General features: G+C 31.2%; 1 protein-coding gene across 2 annotated transcripts in view; it reads right to left on the bottom strand.

The window, feature by feature from the left end:
* Nucleotides 1-9,865: 9,865 nt before the first annotated feature.
* Nucleotides 9,866-19,704, bottom strand: part of fus (epithelial splicing regulatory protein fusilli) — a 273,674-nt gene continuing 263,835 nt past the window's right edge. For both annotated transcript variants that reach the window (XM_072533110.1, XM_072533111.1), the window contains 2 exons: nt 15,357-15,571; nt 9,866-13,513 (listed from right to left, as the gene is read on the bottom strand). In XM_072533110.1, coding sequence (XP_072389211.1) covers nt 13,370-13,513; nt 15,357-15,571 — 359 coding nt within the window. In that variant the 3' untranslated portion in view covers nt 9,866-13,369. The remainder of the gene's footprint in view (nt 13,514-15,356; nt 15,572-19,704) is intronic.

Genomic DNA, 19,704 nt, shown 5'->3' with positions numbered 1-19,704 from the left:
GTGGTACAGGAAACAAACCAATATGCTACATTCAAGAACCTACCCGACCCAGGAGTCTCGCCAGAGGAAATGAAATATTTCATTGCTATATTGATTCTTAGTGGTTATAATAATCTTCCCAGCAAGCGTATGTATTGGGAGCAAAGTCTTGACACTAGAAACGAACTTATATATAATGCTATGAGACGCAACACATTTGAGCAAATTTCGAGGCTTATTTACTTGAATTCTAACGCAAATATTGATAAGGGTGATAAGCTCTGGAAAATACAGTGATGTGCTCTATTTGATTGGTTTTGAGATATATCAAGGAAAATCTGTAACTTCTGATATTGACATAGAAAGAAACTATGAAAAGGCGGCAGCACCACTGGTGAAAATGATAGAAGAACTACCTGATAAACTGAAATATTTTCCATTCTTATTTTATTTTGACAATTTATTTACTACCTTCAGTTTATTGTTTTTTTGCGTTTGAAAGGATGCGAAGGCAGGGAACTATAAGGAAAAACCGGTTACCTAGGAGCTGTCTTTTATTGGCATCACATTAAAAATTGCGAAAAATAATCTAGGCACTAATGGGTTAAGGCATATTGGTTCAAAACAAAAATTTTGATAAAATTTCCAAATAAGTTTTCTTATTTATGTCCATATTTATGTATATCCGTCCGTTGAACGGTGTAGCTAAAATTGCAACAGTTGTAGAAAGCTGACATTGGATTCAGTTTCAGTATAACGTAGGGAAAATTACACAATCAGAAGCATTAATTTTGTTTAAAAAAATACTGAAAATGTACATTAGAGTGACTATATATTAGTATGTATACTATGCCTAATTTTGTTTTGAGATGTTCCTATTGATGAAGCTCCAATTTTTAGCGAAACATGACAAATATACGACTTATATGACAAATGACATATGACAAATATTTAACAGTTGAATTTAAAAGTTATTTTCTTTATATTTATCATTTCATTACTAACTACCAATCTTATAGACGAAATTATTGTTACTACATAAATATTACATAAAAAATGAGCATTCTGAAGACTACAAATAATTCGTTGCGATTTTTAAATCATATACGTAACTAAAAACTACATCACAAAATATTAAATAGTTTTCGCGAGGTGTTTAATATTATTATTAATTTAGTACATAATTGAAACGATTTTATCGTTATTGGCTTTGGAAGACATTTCAATTTTGTTGCTTATGTTTCCTAAAATAGGAAATATGCTTATAAAAAACTTTATCTTATATTAAAATTACTAAAATTTATTTAAATCGTAAACGTCTAGGTTTTAGAGGATAATGCTTTTTTATGTATCGATGGTGTCTGTACTTAATTTATTACATTAAAATTAATGTAAGGTAAGAATTTCGTCAATCTAAGTGTATCAAATATGTAAACTTCCATGTTATATGCATTTGTGGGGTAAATTCGTCCGCAAATTAGCATATAGTCGGTTCTCTATATTTACGCGGGTTTCGGATTAACAAAATTATGCTAATGACTCATTGATAACCAGTTGCAGTAAACGACTTCCCAGAAAATTAGGTAAAAACTGCATTAATGGTCATATTTTAAAATACATTAAAATAACATTAGGGTAGGTATAAATTTGTTACAATATTGCAGTTGAATTGATTCTTTGCCAGTGTTGACATTGTATGTTTGGTGAAAATATTTAAAAATGCCTAGACGTGTGTTAGATGTAGATGAAAAAGAAAATGGCGGTCCTTTAAAATCGGTAATGTCTGTTCAACAACGCGTATATGATGCTCTAGGAATTAGTGAAACCAAACTAAGAGGAGTATTACAAAATCGCAATAATGAACGGCCGAAAGAAGATCACCGAAAAACTCGCCTATCATTGAAAACGAAAGATATTCCAGATGGAAAAAAAATTGAAATTCGTGATACCATTTATCGAATGCGAGCCAACAAGGAACATGTGACCTTAAATACAATTCTCTCGGAATTAAAAGATAGAAAATTTGACGAAATTGGCAGAACAAGTCTATGGCAAGTGATACATAATTTGGGTTTCAAATTTCAAAAGGAGGATAACAGAAAAGCCTTTTGTGAAAGAAGTTCTGTTGTGCATAAAAGAATTAACTTTCTAAGAAAATATTCTATTTTATATATTTAGACGAAACATGGATATTTTCTAGGGGTGCAACCAAGAGAATATGGCAAGATGATAACGGTAAAGTCTATCAAACATATTGATGGAGAAGGGAAGCGACACATAATTTTACATGTAGAAGGGAAACCGGGTTTTATAGAAGGTGCTGATTTAATATTTTCATCTAAATCAAAATCAAGTGACTATCACGATAATATGAACACAGAAATGTTTATAAAATGGTTACATGAAAAACTTCTCCCAGGTTTAAGTGAGCCCAGCGTAATTATTTTAGACAATGCACCTTACCATTCTGAAGTATTAAACAAAAGTCCAACGAATTCTTGGACTGTTAATAAAATTAAAGAATGGTTGACAAAGGAACATATACCATTTACACAACATATTTTAAAATCAGAATTATTACGCTTGGCAAATATCCACGCAAAACCAAAAACCTTTGTTGTGGATCAGATTATTGAAAGTTACGGTCATCAAGTTTTACGTCTTCCACCGTATCATTGCCAGTTTAATCCCATCGAATATATATGGGGAATAGCAAAACAATATTATGACAACCATATTGGGCCTAACGGTTAGAGCGACGACGCAGTTCGGGAAACTTGGCGAAAGGCACTTTCAATTGTAACTCCAGAAGTGTGGTGCAACTGTATATTCAAGTGCGAGAAACTAATAGAAGATTGGTGGACTCGTGAAAATAAAATAAACGAAATAAGTCCAATCATAATAACAATTAATGGTGATGACAGTGATGATGATGACGATTATGATATTTTTGATGATAATGACTGATTTTCATTTTTGTTGGCAAGTTAAATTTTTTTATTTTTCATTAGAAATTCTCTCCATGGAACAAATATACATAGACCATATTTTCTATGTGAAGTGTAATATAAAATTATTATTAGGTTTATATTAGCCACATTAGACTCCATTAATGAAGTAATTCTCCTTATTATACTGTCAATTATATAAAAGATTTTCCATTATTATTTAATTAAAAAAAGTTATGGATTATTTTTCATTTCATTTGACCAGTTGATATTTCCCCAAAGAGCAGGTAATTAAAACTGGGTACTTACAATAAAATTTTTAATCCCAAACCCGCGTAAATATAGCGAACCGACTTTAAATATGTATTATAAGATAGACTGATCGTTGCAATACCAGCCCGTTCCCCCAGTGCGAAAGAGAAAACTGCATCTCTTGCAAAAGCAATCCCTGCATCTCTTTCTAATTTACCAGGTTGATCGAACACGTGACCTAACCCGGTTCATTAGACAGAGATGCAAGTACTGCTTTGCGTCAGTTTTTTTGTGTCGCATTAAGGAACAATCTTGTACTATATGTCTGTGCAAATAACTTACATGGGGATTAAGAGGGTTATAAGTTATAATTTGTCATTAGTAACTTAAAGAATTGAAGAATATGAGTACTACTAAACACATTTAATAATAATAAACTCTATGTATAGACGACTAACTGTTAACAAAAATCGAATAAAGGAACTGAGGTCTGCAATCTTGTATGGAACAATAAATATAGAGAGCAATGGACTAATAATAATATAGACAGATAGAAAACATAGGAAAGCTATATTCATTTTAGTAAGCAAAAGTCCACCATCACGACGGAACAGCTCATGCAGGATCGGTAATCATAGTCAGATTACCTGTTAGACACAACATTTTACAAAGTTATTCAGACTGAAAACATCAAGAGAAGAAAGTAAACAACATTAAAAAACAAACTGTTGGATTGGAGTGGCTTTGATCATAATATACTATTACATAAATACAAATTACAAAAACTACTAATGAATTTAAAGACATTTTGAACGTGTGTAAAACATAGCACCATCGTATTAAAAAAGCATATATCCCTAAAAATAGTACAATAATATTAAATTAAAACTATTCTGTTCTTCTTATGTTACTATTTTTTTTTGGAGCTCAAACTTTTCTATGCAAAAAGTCTATAACATATACACGTTCTACTCTATGACCATAAATTATTCCTTTTTTGTCAAAATAATATACTTTAAAAAAAATTTAAGTCAAATACATCTGTGTGCATTTATACTTTTCATGATTATTAAGAGTGAGTGAAAGAAGTGCATGATTTTTGTTTACATTATGAGATATTGACAAAGATGACAAGCATCTCAATATTGACTATTGTTTAGACATTTAACTTTAGAAATCTATACCTCAAATGTAACAAATATCACTTAATTGCTTCTTTCCCTTGACTCTTCAATTATAACAACTTGATGATTTACTCGTTTACCGTTTTATATAAAATCTTGTATTTGATTATGTAGCCTACATAATAAAAACGCTTAAATGAATCTCTTTAACAAATATAATCTAATATTTTTAATACCTACTTATAATAAATTTGCTAGAATTGACTCAAAAATTTAACAGTGTACTGTAAACGCTACATTTTGTGAACAAATGTTACTTGCATAAAGTTGACAAAATATAAATGGGGACATATTGTTTGCTCTTTATAGAGATGAGAATAATAAGAACACGAAATGATTATTTATTACCACAACCGAATGTTTGATCAGTAGGTAAAGTGTCAGATTATACTTGTTCAATTTTCACTGCGAAAAACCATGTCATATTTTTCGCTGTAATAATTCTTATCATTCTCTACCTTAGTTTAAAATCATTAACCTAGTTCAACCCTTAGTAATAATTCCTACTCTCACTTCAACCTTACTTCTTTATAAGTACAGATAGTTTTAAAATAACAAACGAAAAATACTCTTCCTCGACTGTAGACTGCCACTAGCAACAGACGTACTCTCTCGACTGTTGACTCTCACTAGCAACAAGACGTGCTCTCTTGACTGTTGACTATCGCTAGATACAAACGCACTCTCTCTTGACTGTTGACTTTCGCTAGCAACAGACGTCCTCTCTCTCGACTGTGCTCTATCTCTTGATCTTAGTATAAGTACCGCGAGAGAAGTATGTAGAAACCAGTAAAGACAGCTCCTCCCGTACGAGAAGCAACGGCAAGTGAAAGCCTATAAATACCGTGAATGTGTGTGTGTAACAGCAGTATTGGTAAGACTTTTTAAAAACTTGATTTGACTATTATCTGTATAACCCTTTACTAGCTCTCCTAATTATATTAAACCAGCCCTTAAAATAGTTCTCACATATGTACACCCTTTTTTTTTGTAAAATACTACTAATAACATGGCTAGCTTTTTTTAACAACATATAATAAGATACAAGTAGATGCATCGATACCACACCAATTCTTCTAGTGTACCCTGACGTGTGGATAGTCGTAACTGAATTTAAGTATCGAAGGAAGAAAATATCAATAACCATCTACTGTTATACCTATCAAGCGATATTTCTCTCCAAAAACTTTAACTAGAAAAGGCTACCTCATTCCAAATAACATTTACCACAAAAAAGCATACTATCGCAGGTGATTGTAAATTTACAACCCTAAATGAATGAAAACGGAGGTCGAATACCGTGAAATAAAGTGGAACAAAAAATTACCTTTCATAAATGAAAACAAACCAATTTATTTTAAAAATTAAAATAATGTAATTGCTACTTAATAAAAAACCAATTTCTTTGTATTGAAAATGAACATATAGGATCAAATTTTCAGGCTTTAACAAGCTATCCAAAATGTTGCAGTCATTGTAATCTAAAACAATTCGTATGTGTTTCGGCCTTCCACACATATTTTTCTTATTGTTGTGTATTTACGTTACGAAACTAATACGGTCCTGTACGCCCCAATATACTTAAGGGATGTAAAGTTTATTCTGCGTACACTCACACGATTCAGTATCAGTATTCATGTAATCGGCGCGAGAGTAACACTTTCTTTATATATAACTCGCCATCCGAATGTAAGAAGCAAACCATGAGATTCCACAGCCCCAGCATCCTGAAGGGAGAAAGGAAGCATTTATCACCGAAGGTAGCGTACAATCATAAAATAATTGATAAATTTACATTTAAGTTATTGCTTCATAAAATATAACGTTTTAAATAAATATTTGATAGATTTAAAACCTTTTATAGTTAGTTAATACATCTGTATAGTATAAAATCTGGAATCCCTTGGTTTGCAACAAACTAAATCTTACTCTCGTAAAAGACGTAGTAACTTCTGGGCTGAATAAATACAAATACCGAGCAACAAAACATGAAGACTCATTGATGAAGTACCTATTTGATCAGCCAGTGGAAAAAGAGAACTGTACACAAGGCAGTCAGAAGATCTTGTTAATGATCTTGTTAAAGTGCATTGAGAACATATGTTCGTTGCCGAAAACCATTGATTTTACTGATTACTCTAATATTAGTATGGAATAGTGGCAACGGACGACAAAAAAATATTGTATTTACTTTTTTAATAGTTTTTAATTTATTCAATTAAATAAATCTAAAACTGAAATTTGTGTTTTAAATTGCATATTTTGTATCAACAAATGGCATATTTTCGCCGTGTATAATTGAAACATTATGAAAACATATCGTGTAATATTTTAATAATTAGTTCATTTACCTACAACGTAATAAATTGCCGAATAATATATTTTTCAATTGAACTTCCTATCGAATCCAGAGAGGAGCGGATAATATAAATACATCCTAAAATATTCCACCCCTAAGTTAATTACCTTAAAATATGAATTATTTGACAATGAACTAAATGATCTGCCCTTCATATCTGGTATGACGGACGAGAGGTTTACATTTGTGTGTATTAACAGATATTGTCTTTGTTACGTCAGATCGGAGGGTAGATATAAAATATCCGGACGGCGATATAAATAATTTGAAAATCCCTTACGTATACGCCTTCAATTCAAATGATTTTAAACTTGTGTAAAGTAGGTCAAACCCCTTTTATAGTGCATTCAACAGGCGAACCGTTAATATGGTAATTGTTGCGAATATTAAAAGGAAAGCCGAACTACGTGTGGGCACGGGTGATATAATATCCGGATGTTTAGATCTGCATAAAATCGATATAATGGTAATCTACCCATTGTGGAAATTGTCTAGATATGTTAAATTTAGGGAAATCTTAAATTGCACACACACTTGCAGTTTCTATTTTTAGTTTTTATAACAGACATTTATTATCAACATATCTATTTTTAAACAAATAGGCTAAATCTAAAATTACGTCATAGATTTTTTGAAAATCGAGCGAGTTTTGTTCTGGACAATATACAAAACGTTCAACAGGCAAATCTGATAACGTCTAAATATTTTATTAATCAAATATCGGTCATTAGGTTATATTACTCTTAGTTTGTATCAGTCTAGAGATGATTGCAAGTTTTCCTAAATTTATAAATAATATTATTTCATCAACGCTCGCAATATCCGGATGCATATTTAGAAAATATGGTCGAAGTTATGTCCTAATTGACCATTTGTAAAAAAGATGGTCCTCTTAAGTGTCCTGGTATTTCCTTCTTTAAATATTATTTATATAGGCCCTATATTCTTATTTTATTTGATTCCTTGCTAGTTCGTTTATGCTGATACTTGACCGCATAATATTTTCAACCCTGTTGTTTATTATTAGGTGATGTTATCAAATTTTCGCGATAAGAACTGTCTATGAAAAGAATTATGTATTAAAAAGAAAATTCCAAGATAATATTAGGAGATGAGAAAAGCTACCCCACGTGGTAAAGTACAAAGTCATATACAGTATATTGTCGTATATAAACGAGTAGGTTTACTTATGTAAAATTGTTACACTAATATATAATTATTCGTTGCAAGTTTACAATGGTGGTGAACTATTTTTCATGTTGTGTCGCGTTTTTGAACATTCCAATTGTTTGAGAACATTTTGCGTTGGTTTTCCAAGAAGTTTCGAGACCAAATGTACCCCAGAACATTGAAAGTCCTACAGATATATTCCTACACTTATTTCTTGAAGAGCTCATTAAACACATGGTTTTCCAAAGTAATTTGTAGGTTATACAAAAAAATGATGCCATTAATAATTATTTTGTTTCAACAACCTATGAGGAAATAAAAATATTCTTGGGGGGTCAATTTGCTCATGAGTCTAAAAAAATGTGTCAGCAACTATTGGTGGTCCAAAGAAGAAATGAGAGATTTCTTTATCAGCAGTGCTATTTCCAAATAAATTTTCCTGGTTTCTTAGTAACATTTATCTCAATTATAATTCCGTTGATCCAAAAAAAATGAGCAAATCTAAGATAAATTCTACAAAATTCGATTACTCTTGGATAAGCTTGCAAAAACTTCTTCCATGAAACTAATTGAATATCAATCCGTGGATGAGTCCATGATAAAATTTAAAGGTACGTTAACAGCAGCATTTGACAATATATGCCGAACAAGCCTACAAAAAGAGGATACAAAGTCTATGTAAGAGCAGACTCTGATGGTTACATAAACGAGTTTTAAATAAACACCGGGAAAATAGACAATAATACAGAAAAAAATTGGGTAAGCGAGTTGTGGAAGATCTGACAAAACAGTTAAAAATTGTTTTAATTCCATTAAACTACCAAAAATCTTTATTATATAATGATATTTATGCCTCTGGGACGATCCGCAAGGACAGAAAAAATTTACATGATCTCCAAACTGATAAAAATATGCAAAGGGATGAGTCTGACTGGAGAGTATCAAATGAAGGACCTGCAGCGCTGAAATGGATGGACCATCAAAGTGTTCTTTTTTTCTCAAATTTTAAAAACCCTGCAGTCAAAGAAGTTGCTACTCGCAAAAGAAAAGATGGGTCTATCGAAGAAGTAAGATGTCCAAAAATGGTGAATAATTACAATGATTATATGGGTTATGTCGATAAGTTTGATATGATAAAAGACCTTTACGAAATTGACTGTAAGTCACACAAGTATTGGCATTGAATATTCTTCTATTTTGTGGATGCCTGCCTTATTATTTTTTATGTAAAAAGAAGCATATCGCCAAAATCCATCAAATAATTTAGGATATGTGCCGCTAAAGGTTTGCTTGGTGCAACCTCACCAAGTAAACGTGGTTCAAACTCATTTCCAAAAGAAAAAAGGATTGTTACTCAAGAAATACGTTATAATAAAGCTGCGCACGTGCCACAACGCTGCAGCTCTCTACCAAAGAATATAGACGCGTCTATATTCTTTGTCTCTACGTTGAGCATTTTGTAGCAACAAACACGGTGTTTATCGCATCATTTGGAAATGTGTACGGTCATGTCAAAACAAAGAAAAAAACTGTTTTTTGTTACTTCATACAAAACAGGCTTAGATTGTAAGCATCTTTATTTTAATAAATCCACTTTTTGTTTTATTTTTCTTTTTGGATTTAGTGCCTATTGGTTACCAGTGATAACCATATCCTGTAGGGATATTTGTTATCCTGAAAAGATTAAAATTTATTTTGTAAGTTCAAAAAATTCTAATAATTACAAAAAAAATCATTAAACCTAAATTATTTCCGGCCTCATAGGGTTGACTAATTATAAGGATAGTTATACCTTAATAAAAAAAATTATATGATTCCTGATGTAAGTCATTTCTATGAGAGATTGACATATAATTGTTTTTTTAATGGAAAACCAAATTAACATTTGAGCAAGAAATCTGATATCACAAAATGTAGATTTGACACAATTAAAGAGTCTCATACAAAAAGGCATATATAAATCTGTAAATATATTAACTTTATATTATTTATTAATAATTGTTAACTAATATAGATACAAAATTAAAAAAAAAAATGATATGTGCAATAACAATTCGTCACTTTAGTGCATTCAATTTAAGTAGCTATAGGCAAGTTGACTAATTGCAGCAGTAGCTGCCATCAGTTATATTTGTAACTGACCATTAAATACGTTTGATTTAGTACATGAGGATAATTATTTCTATTACTTAACTTGCTGGTATTAAGAAACGAGAAGGTGAACTTTTAAAATAATATATATTAAACAAAATGATATCGATAGAAAATTCTATATATACTTTACACATTGTAGTATTTCTAAAAGATACCCCGTCCAGTGCACCGAATAATTATTAATTTATCTTTTAAATTTGATTAAAATTATACATGCGCAGTAAAAGTTTATTTGTTTTATATAGTGTTTTTGAGCAAAAAAAAAGATATAGGGTTATAGAAAATACAAATGAGTTGATTTAGAGTTGTAGTTAAAGTATAAATTATAAAGAATAAAAGAAAAAAGTTGTTGCAGTTACGCAATTATTTAATTATTCTATAAAAGTTTACAATTTTTATTTGTGTTGAACTATATTTCGTATTGGGTCGCATTGTAATCGTGTTTACGAAATTAGAGAATTCCGCGCACGGGGGAATTCTGCGCATCAGTATCTTGACAACCCGACAAAAATATTTCATTCAACACAGCGCACAGTCTCGTATTTACTGGCCGACTACATGTTTATATTATGACTGCATTCGTAGTGTGGATTTAGACAAGATCGCCGATTGTTTGTTTTTCAAGACGTTGATGTAATTTTCGAATAATCTTTGGGAGAATTTCAAGAATAATCTTTTTCACCCCATGGGAGAATTTTTGCTGATATAGCTAGTCTTTGTATTGCTTTTTAGATTACAAAATGCTTTATGCTTACGTTCGGAAAACCGAAAGACCAAAATAGGCAGAAGATGGACTAAAAGCTGCTATCACTGCTATACGTTCTGGAAAAAGGAAACCCCTGATTGAGCACCAAAAAAGTTTTTTCACCTTTGCTTATTTAAACTTGTTTGGAGAGGCAATGAGGCCGTAAACTACAAGATTCATTTTTTCCAGAAGACTTTTAATACTATGGGAGAATTTACGAACCAAATTGAATACAACAGCGGTTCGAAAAATTTAGCAAGCAGCAAATGGCTAATAAGAAATTCATTAAACGAAAACTTATGCCCAGTTAGAGTATTTTTGAAATTAATGGAAAAAAAGGAGACCAAAGATTTTATCAAACAGACTCTTTCTTACCGTTCACCCCAACTGGAAGGATGGGTCTTGGTTCAAAAACTATCCACTTGGAATCAACACCACATCTAAGTGGGCAAAAATCTTACCTGAAAAAATTGGAATAGACACAAAAAAACATAAAATAACAAACCATTCTCATCGATCTTCAGCTACGTCAGCCTTGTTTAAGCAAGGTGTTTCTGAACAGGAGTTAATTAAATTTACAAGTCACTCAAATGCAAGCTCTCTAAAACTATATCTGCAGCTGGATTCCAGTCACCACCAGAAGTTAATCGAAAATCTCAGAACCACAAATGAAGCTGGACCTTCGAGTTACCAAATGCTCTAGGTCAATAATACACAAAAACATGCTTTGGTAGAAAAGAATGGGCAAACTACTATAGCTTATAATAATTGTATATTTAATATTTTTAACAAATAAATAAAGATTATGTTTCGTTGAGAAAATTATTTACCGGCAAAATTTTCTTCTGGTTTTATTCAAGTTTGACAAACTCACTTGACGTCTCGTGATTTAACTGTCCAAATTTAATTCACGGAAATTACCAGGAAACATACTTTCATACCAGTCAAAAATATTGCCGGCAAAATTTTCTCTTTTACGATATTATACACGAATATTTAATAATAAAACTCGCGAGTGTTTTTCCTAATTTTATTTACTATTTTAAACGCTTTAGAGAGCATTCCGTTTTCTTTAAAATTTAATCAAATTTGCTCTTAGACTGAAGCTTATAAATGGAGAAACGTTGAGATCCTAATGCTTAAAACACAAATAGATTGCAATCTTAAGACTATATAAATATTTATAAAGTTCTATCTCGGTTATATATTCAATATTTTCTCCCACGACGTTCCGCAAAGCTTTGTGGCAATAAAACAAGCTAAAAATAGATTAGGAATGACGGATGCATAAAATTTAAGCTGTTTTTTATAAAATGCATATTTCGATAAAATTAAAAGAGCTGCATAATAAACGTAAAACTAATTTCTTTGTACGTCAACTTTCTCCTGTAAAAAGTAAATCTAAATTTTCTTTCATATCGGCTGGTTGTACTTGTTTAAAGCATCGCAAATGTATATCTTATTGTTCGGAAAAGTATTTACTTTTAATAAAGTAAAATAAAACGTACTTACATAATTAATAATTTAATTACAAAATAATTTAAAGCTTTATGTTAGTTTAGATTTAAAATCCTAACGCGATCTGAACAAATAAATCTGAACTACTGACATTTCAACCTATGAGTCAATCATATTTTGTTTTTGAAACGATACGTTTAATTTATAATACAAAAAATATTAATTACATATTAATATAATTAATAAATATTATTAATATTTTTAAAGTACGATTTAATTCAAAAGAATTTAAAGTTTTGTTAGTTTAGATTTAAAATTCTAGCGTCACATAGGAAAGAAATCTGAACAGATAAACTGATAGTTAAAATAAATTAAAATTATTTGATATATAAAATATTTATTTGCGAAATAAAGTGCTGAATAAAAAGTTATTTGCAAAATAAATTATGTTTATTGTAGTTCGTTTTTATGTGGTAGGTTATCGCGAAATCAAAAATATAACCTAAATATTGTTGTTTAGTGTAGGTTAGAGACATGAATATTAAAAGGTTTAATTGCTCCTATTATTTACAGTCAAAGATAAATGGTTCTATAATTTTTATGCTGCTAATAATTTATGAGTTGTGCCAATGGATTGTTCTTATATCAGTTGTTGTTAATTACTCTTTATTATTATTTATATATTTTTATAAAAAACCAGTTTTTATTAGAAATATATTGTAGTAATTACTTTGAAATATGAATTATTTAGATAGTTTTATTGCAATTGCAATAACATTGACTGATATTTAATAAGACATTTATTAAATTAAATCAATATTTATTTTCAGTATAAACTTGCATTTCATATTGAAATAAGGAAAAATTTATATAAAGTATACTATAATATTAATTGTGAGATATTCACGATATTGCAAAATATAAAGCAACCTCAATTTTAAATCGTCATATTAAAAAGCTGCCTCTTTCTTTAGAATCTGTCTTATTAAAAAATTACATTATAGAAAATTTATCCTCATGTAAAAATCAAACCATAGTACGTTTTTTCTCACTGAATTTAAATATTTAACTTTCAAAGGTCTCTGGTACGAGCACCTAATATTATTGATATTTCTATCAACTATATTATAATTTCGACATATTGATTAAGGGAAAGATTCGTCCTGGTATCTTTCTCAGATTCCTGTCTGTGTACTTCTGCCAAAAGCCTGGGATCAATCGGTAGAGGCGCTAGCTGCGGCATAGGAGCACATTCAGGTGGCATCTAGAAAATCAAGATGTTAAATTATTTGTATGTGGGTGACAATTTGAAAAGTTCCCACCGTTAATATATTTATTCGCGTATTGCTGGTTTTAAATGCAGTGGCGAGAACGTCTTAGAACGAAACAGCGCATTACAAAAAAATTTTATGATTCAGAATAAGTCAAATTGTTAAAGATAGGTCGAAAATAGATACAATGTATTAAACAATGTTATTGGCTACGTACACGTATTACAATATGATTACTCATTATCAAAACCGTCACAGTTTTAGCCATACGGCTCTTACTCCCACTAAGGGAAAAATTCACTCATCCCAGATACCTACGGTATCAAAACGATGGTGTCTCTTTCCATGTTATCGAGACTTAGGTGACTTGGTATGCTGGAGTATCTCCCAAAAATTTTTGTACACATCTGGACGTCTTAAGTATTACAGCTTTCTGCATGATCTTCTAGAGAAGTTCATTCAGATGCAGCTTTTTCATACTTTCTAAGAGGTTCTTCGGAATGACTCCAGTAGTAGAAAGAATAATAGGTATCGTTTGGGTACTTTTCATTCTCCGTTTTCTCCTTATTTGTATTTCCAGATTTCTGTGTCTTGGCAATCTTTTTGTTTTCAGTACGAGGTCTGGTCTATTGTGTACTACTGCTGGGTCTGTCAGCACAGTGCGGTCACAATATAGCTTGAAGTTGCTATTTTCAAGCATACTCTCTGGGACTTGTTGATAATATGGCAGATGGTTTGCTTGGAAAAGTCCCAGTTTGATAGCTACTTCTTAATTACGGATTTTCCTTATTGAACCAAGCCGTTCCTTTTATTTAGTTCCAGCAAATGCCTGGCAGCCCCCAGTAAGATGTTGAATCGTTTCTTGGGTTTGACATCCATATCGGCATTTGTCGCTTTGAACTTGAGGGTCTTTGACGATATATTTAAAGAGATTTTTGTTGGTATAGTCTGATCTTAAATGGCAAGTAATGAAGCTTTTGTTTCAAGTTCTTTCTTGATATCAGCCAATATTTTAGCACCTGGATATATAAAATACTGCAATTTGCAGTATTTTATATATCCAGGTGCATATTTTCTCGTTTTTAGTAATATAGTTTATGCGCATTTCTGGTTACCTCTGCGTTTGATATTTTTTGAGTACATGATATTCCTAGGATTCTTCTGTAACACCAAAATTCAAAGGCAGCCAACTTTTTCAGATGCACTTGTTTTATTGTTCATGCTGCTAAGCCATAAAGAAGAGTAGTGAATACGTAAGGTAAGTATGAACATGTAGTGTAAGGTAAAGACTAAAGCTAAGAATGTTTCGGTGTAGTCCTAATCTTATATCCCTACAACAAAGAAACTTTTTAGGTTTAACGAATGATGCACGTGCTATATACGCTTCTTTAAATACCGCTTCACTGTAGACATTGAAGAGTAGTGGTGACATCATGCAACCCTGGCGGACTTCCCTCTATATTTTGATATATCGGGTGTTCTGGTTGTCAACTCTAACCTTGGCAGTATATACCACATGAGTAGGTAACCGCAGAATATGCGTAGGTTTTTAGTGCCTTTAACAAACTGTTACGGTGTGAACGAAGCAGCTGTTTTACTCTTCGTGTAAACTCCGTAATTATCTCAGTTTTCATTTGCTTATAGTCAATATTCTGGCTATTTTTCGTATTGAATCCGCCAGGCTGAACCTTTCCTTTGATTATATTTAAGACACGACACTAAGACACGGTCGAGAACAAAGTTCATACTAATACCGTTAGAGAAATGTTATTTACAGTATTATTACTAAAATAACTTATAAATAGTAGATTAGAAATATCAATTTTAAATACTGACCATTTGCTGTTGGGCTTGCTGTGGGGGTAAAGCACCCGGAGGAGGTATTGTTGGGTAGTAATTCGTTGGTGACACTGGAGGACTGGGATAGGGCCAATAAAATATTTGAGGAGGCATAAACTGCCGAGGATCTATTGCTGCAGCAGCTAACTGTACCTGCGGGTATGGCTGGAAGTTCGGCGCATGATGAAATGCTGTCGGTAAAATATTACCACCTGAAACAAAAAAACCGTATAGAGAAAAATTGTCGTATCGTTTTTGGTAAAGTATTTTTTATTTAAATTAACTGGCTATTTAACAAAGATAATAAACTGATTCTATACAAAGCTATACTCATACCAGTTTGGGCAAATGAAATATAATTATAGAGCTGTAGTAAACTTTCAGATACGAAGATACTTCAAACATTGCAATCCAAAATACTCCGTATAATACATAAAGCTCCATGGTATGTATCTAACTAAATATTTTACAATGATCTGGACATCCCATTACCTAAGGACGTAATAAAGAATCACTCAATGAAATATATAAATCGCACCACTGATCACAACAACGAACTCATAAATAATTTATTCATCCAACCACTTGCCGAAAGAAGATTGAAGAGAGTATGGCCAGAAGACCTATCGCCATAGACGGTACCTAACTCACGTTAATTTCCTTACAGACTATTTACTTATTACTCTTGTTAACATGCAATGTAAAAATAAAAAAAAAATCCCATTATATTATAAAACAAAAGCAACAACAAAAAACTTCCTTACAAATTTTTATATTAGCTGGGTATAAATACAAGATTTTTACATCTTGAATTATTGTTTTCAAAATGGCCTAACCTAAGTTAATCAGTATCATCAGAAAATTATTAATTGTTTGATGACCGCTGAGAAAAAGAAGCAAATGAAAGTAATAGGCAGGTACTTGTAGAGGATTATCGCTGTTTTATGTAGTTTGATTCAAGATAGAAATTTGGCCTGAGGCTGGTGGGATGACCCAGTCGACCGCAGTATTATAATAATGAACAATACCTATTGATGTTACTATTATAATATAATAATCCCTCGATTTTCTTTGCGACGGGTAGCAATAGCTTTGAAACAGCTTACTAGGACCGGACTTTGTATTATTTACAGAACTGACTCGATACATATCAGTGCAAATAAATTGTTAAAATTAAAATTTCTACACAATGCTTCGTATTAAAAAAATTTGCTATACACGAATTAGTCATCTTTGCTTACTCATCTGATTTACTCATCTAAAATTAAGTTGCTTGAAATCAATTATTCACACAAAATCGAAAAAAGTGTAGGATCGACGAAAAAACAAATATCGGATTTTTTTTATGAAAATGGTTTGTACTTTGAAGAAACATACACAAAAAAAGAAATGTTGGAAGTTCTTCACACAAAAGTTATAAGAAACAGTTTGTTATAGACGAATTAGCCAAACGTGATGGTCATATTATATTGCAATTACCTCCTTATTACTGTGTTTTCAACCCTATTAAATTAATTTGGAGCCAACTTAAGGGAAGTTTACGGCGAAACAACTGCTGTCCCAAATTTAGTAGCCAATCGGTATCACATGCTGTAGAAAAAGAAAAAAAGATTTCCCCAACACTGTGGCAAAATTTTGATCCACATGTTATAAAAACGGAAGATCATTACAGAACATTAACCTCACATATTAAATAAATAATTAAAACACTAGATGATGATGATTCTACTGAAGATGACAGCGATAGTCACATAGACTTGTATTCCATTTTATTTTTTTATGTTATTGTTTTTAATTTTATTATGTTATCTTTTTTAATTTTGATTTTTGCTACCACTCTTTTAATCTTTTACTGTTTATAACATTATTTTTCTTAATTTCTTAAATTTCATTTCTCTTATTTCATTGTACATAATAACATACCTATAACTACATAGATATAAATACCTGTTAAATATATGATATGATATTTAATTTTATATTTATTATTCCAACCCTATTAAAATATTATATGTACTTCAACTTTTTTGTTAATTTTAGCGAATCCGCTCCTGGAGGGTCTGTAGTTTGTTATTATAATAATAAATCGGTAGGGTGATCCCACCAGCGTCAGGCAAAATTTCTTATATCTTGACGAAATCTATAACTGGTGTTGAATCTAAAGGAGGATTTATGTATGATAATTTACGGAATAGGCGAAATATGGCAAATTCGCTTGCAATTTTCAACCACACTGATTCTGACGTAAGAAACTCAGTATAGTAGTGTATCATTTGAAAATTCTTTGGATATGTATTGAAATCCCCTAGTATATATTTAAAGTATCAAAGAATAATCTGTTTCCTTTCGTACAAGTTAAAACACCGAATTCTTCCAATTCATCTTAGCGTCGCCGAATAAAATAAACCATTTTTAGAGTTGTTTATATTTCACAAGATGCGTATTTTGTCGGTTTTCTTTGATCGAAGCCTCTTTTAGGATATTCTGCGTTTCAAATAAATATTCCAGTTTATATGTTTTGTTTATGCCAAGATTGTGCGAATGAATTTTAAAGATAATTTCGTCATTTTCACTTGGGACGCTGTAAGAGACAGTCGGCTTAGGTGTGGAAAGTAAAGATTTGAAATATATCCACAATTTTCCAGTCTTTTTAAGAAGCAGAGCTCCAAAGTTTGTGTTCCATGCCCAATTTAAAATCTCAATTTTGTCTTGCCCTATCACAGTGGAGTTGAATTTGTTCGAGTGGTACAGAGTTTGACTTACAGCGAAGTTTGGTTTCTACCAAATTATTTCGATAGTTACAACTAGCTATTGTATTAGTTATAATTTGGCACCTCGAAGCGGCGTCCTTTTTAAGTTGCTAGAGGTATTTCCTTTTGTTTTGTTTGTCCCAAGAGATTCACGTTAGTACCCCTTTGTTTCATTTTTTGTAGTTGCCCCAATCCGACCCTTTGCCATTTACTTATCCACGACCCCAATTCTCCTAACAAACCCTGAGTGCCGTTCGCATACGTTTCGATTTATTTTGCTTGCCATATCTCGACCCCCATAATTTCAGTCCTCAATTTTTTACCCTTTATAATAATACTCCATGTGGTAGGCAAAACAATTTCGTTACAAAATTGTTTCCGATACCGGGAATCGAACCCGAGCCTCCTGGGTGAAAGCCAGGTATTTAACTTCATTGTAAAGTTTTTTATTTATTTCATTATTTATTTATGTTACCTCATTCTAAATAGAAAGAAGATTTCAAAACATATTTTAAATGAATAAAACAGTAAGTACACCTTACTGCGTAGAAAATATTTTATAAATAGTCCAGTTACTGTGGCATTTTCCCTTTAAATTTTTTATAACTGCACCGATTTATCTGAAATTTTTACAGTGGATAGTAAATTACTCAAAAAACATAAGTTATATGGTGCCGATGTGTGCTTCTACCCCTGGGGTGGTTGGCACCCCATCTAGGGGGTTGAACTTTTTAGACTCAAAATAACCCCGGGAATTGATAGAGAATAAACTTTTAAACAAAAAATGTCATATAAATTTTTGTCGCTGAATCAATTTTTGAGTTATACGCACTTGAAAAAGTAAACTTTTCGCAAAAAAGAACATGTTTTCCAATGATTTTGTACGAATAACTCACAAACAAAGCGTTTTATTGAAAAATCTATAATGAACAAAAATAAAGCTTATAAAAAAACAAAGAGATTGTTTTTTTACTAAGTTTTATAAGTACAATACTAAGCGATTTATAATTGTTTGAAGATGACTTTTTATTTTTGGGATACTATACTCGATGCATTTAACATCAAATATCGGAAAATGAACATCTTTTTTGATAAAAACTCATACAACACTTTTTAAAAAAACCTTTAAAGTGAGCTATGTTAAACGTCATTTCGCTTAAAACAATGCGAAATACGAAGGAAAGAATTTGAATTACTCTAGCGTTTAAAAAAAAACGAGCAGTATAAGTAACACTATTTCGATCAGAATTGAAAATAAACGTATATCTTCTACAATTCATTTTATTTTAGTGTTATTTATAAGTTTTAAAAGTGTAGCCTGTTTAAAATGCGTATTTTCTGAAAAAATCGTGTTTAAATTAAAAAATCTTTTTTTTTAATTATCTAAAAATTTACTTTTTTTCAAAATAAATCTAAAACTATAAGAGATACGTGCAAAATGGTTTTATACCAAAATGTAGTTTTTTTCTTAACAAAAATTTTGGTTTTTTTATTTTTGTTGTAGCTCGAAAAATAATAGAGATATAGCCAATTGAAGTTTGAGATACAGCGGCTGACACACCTGTAATCAGCACTTTGGCCCTTTACTATTTAAA

Source organism: Diabrotica undecimpunctata, chromosome 5 (assembly GCF_040954645.1).
Source record: "Diabrotica undecimpunctata isolate CICGRU chromosome 5, icDiaUnde3, whole genome shotgun sequence".
Classification (NCBI taxonomy): Eukaryota; Metazoa; Arthropoda; class Insecta; order Coleoptera; family Chrysomelidae; genus Diabrotica; species Diabrotica undecimpunctata.
The sequence above is the reverse complement of the archived record's forward strand: the minus strand, read 5'-3'. Positions and strand labels throughout refer to the sequence as shown.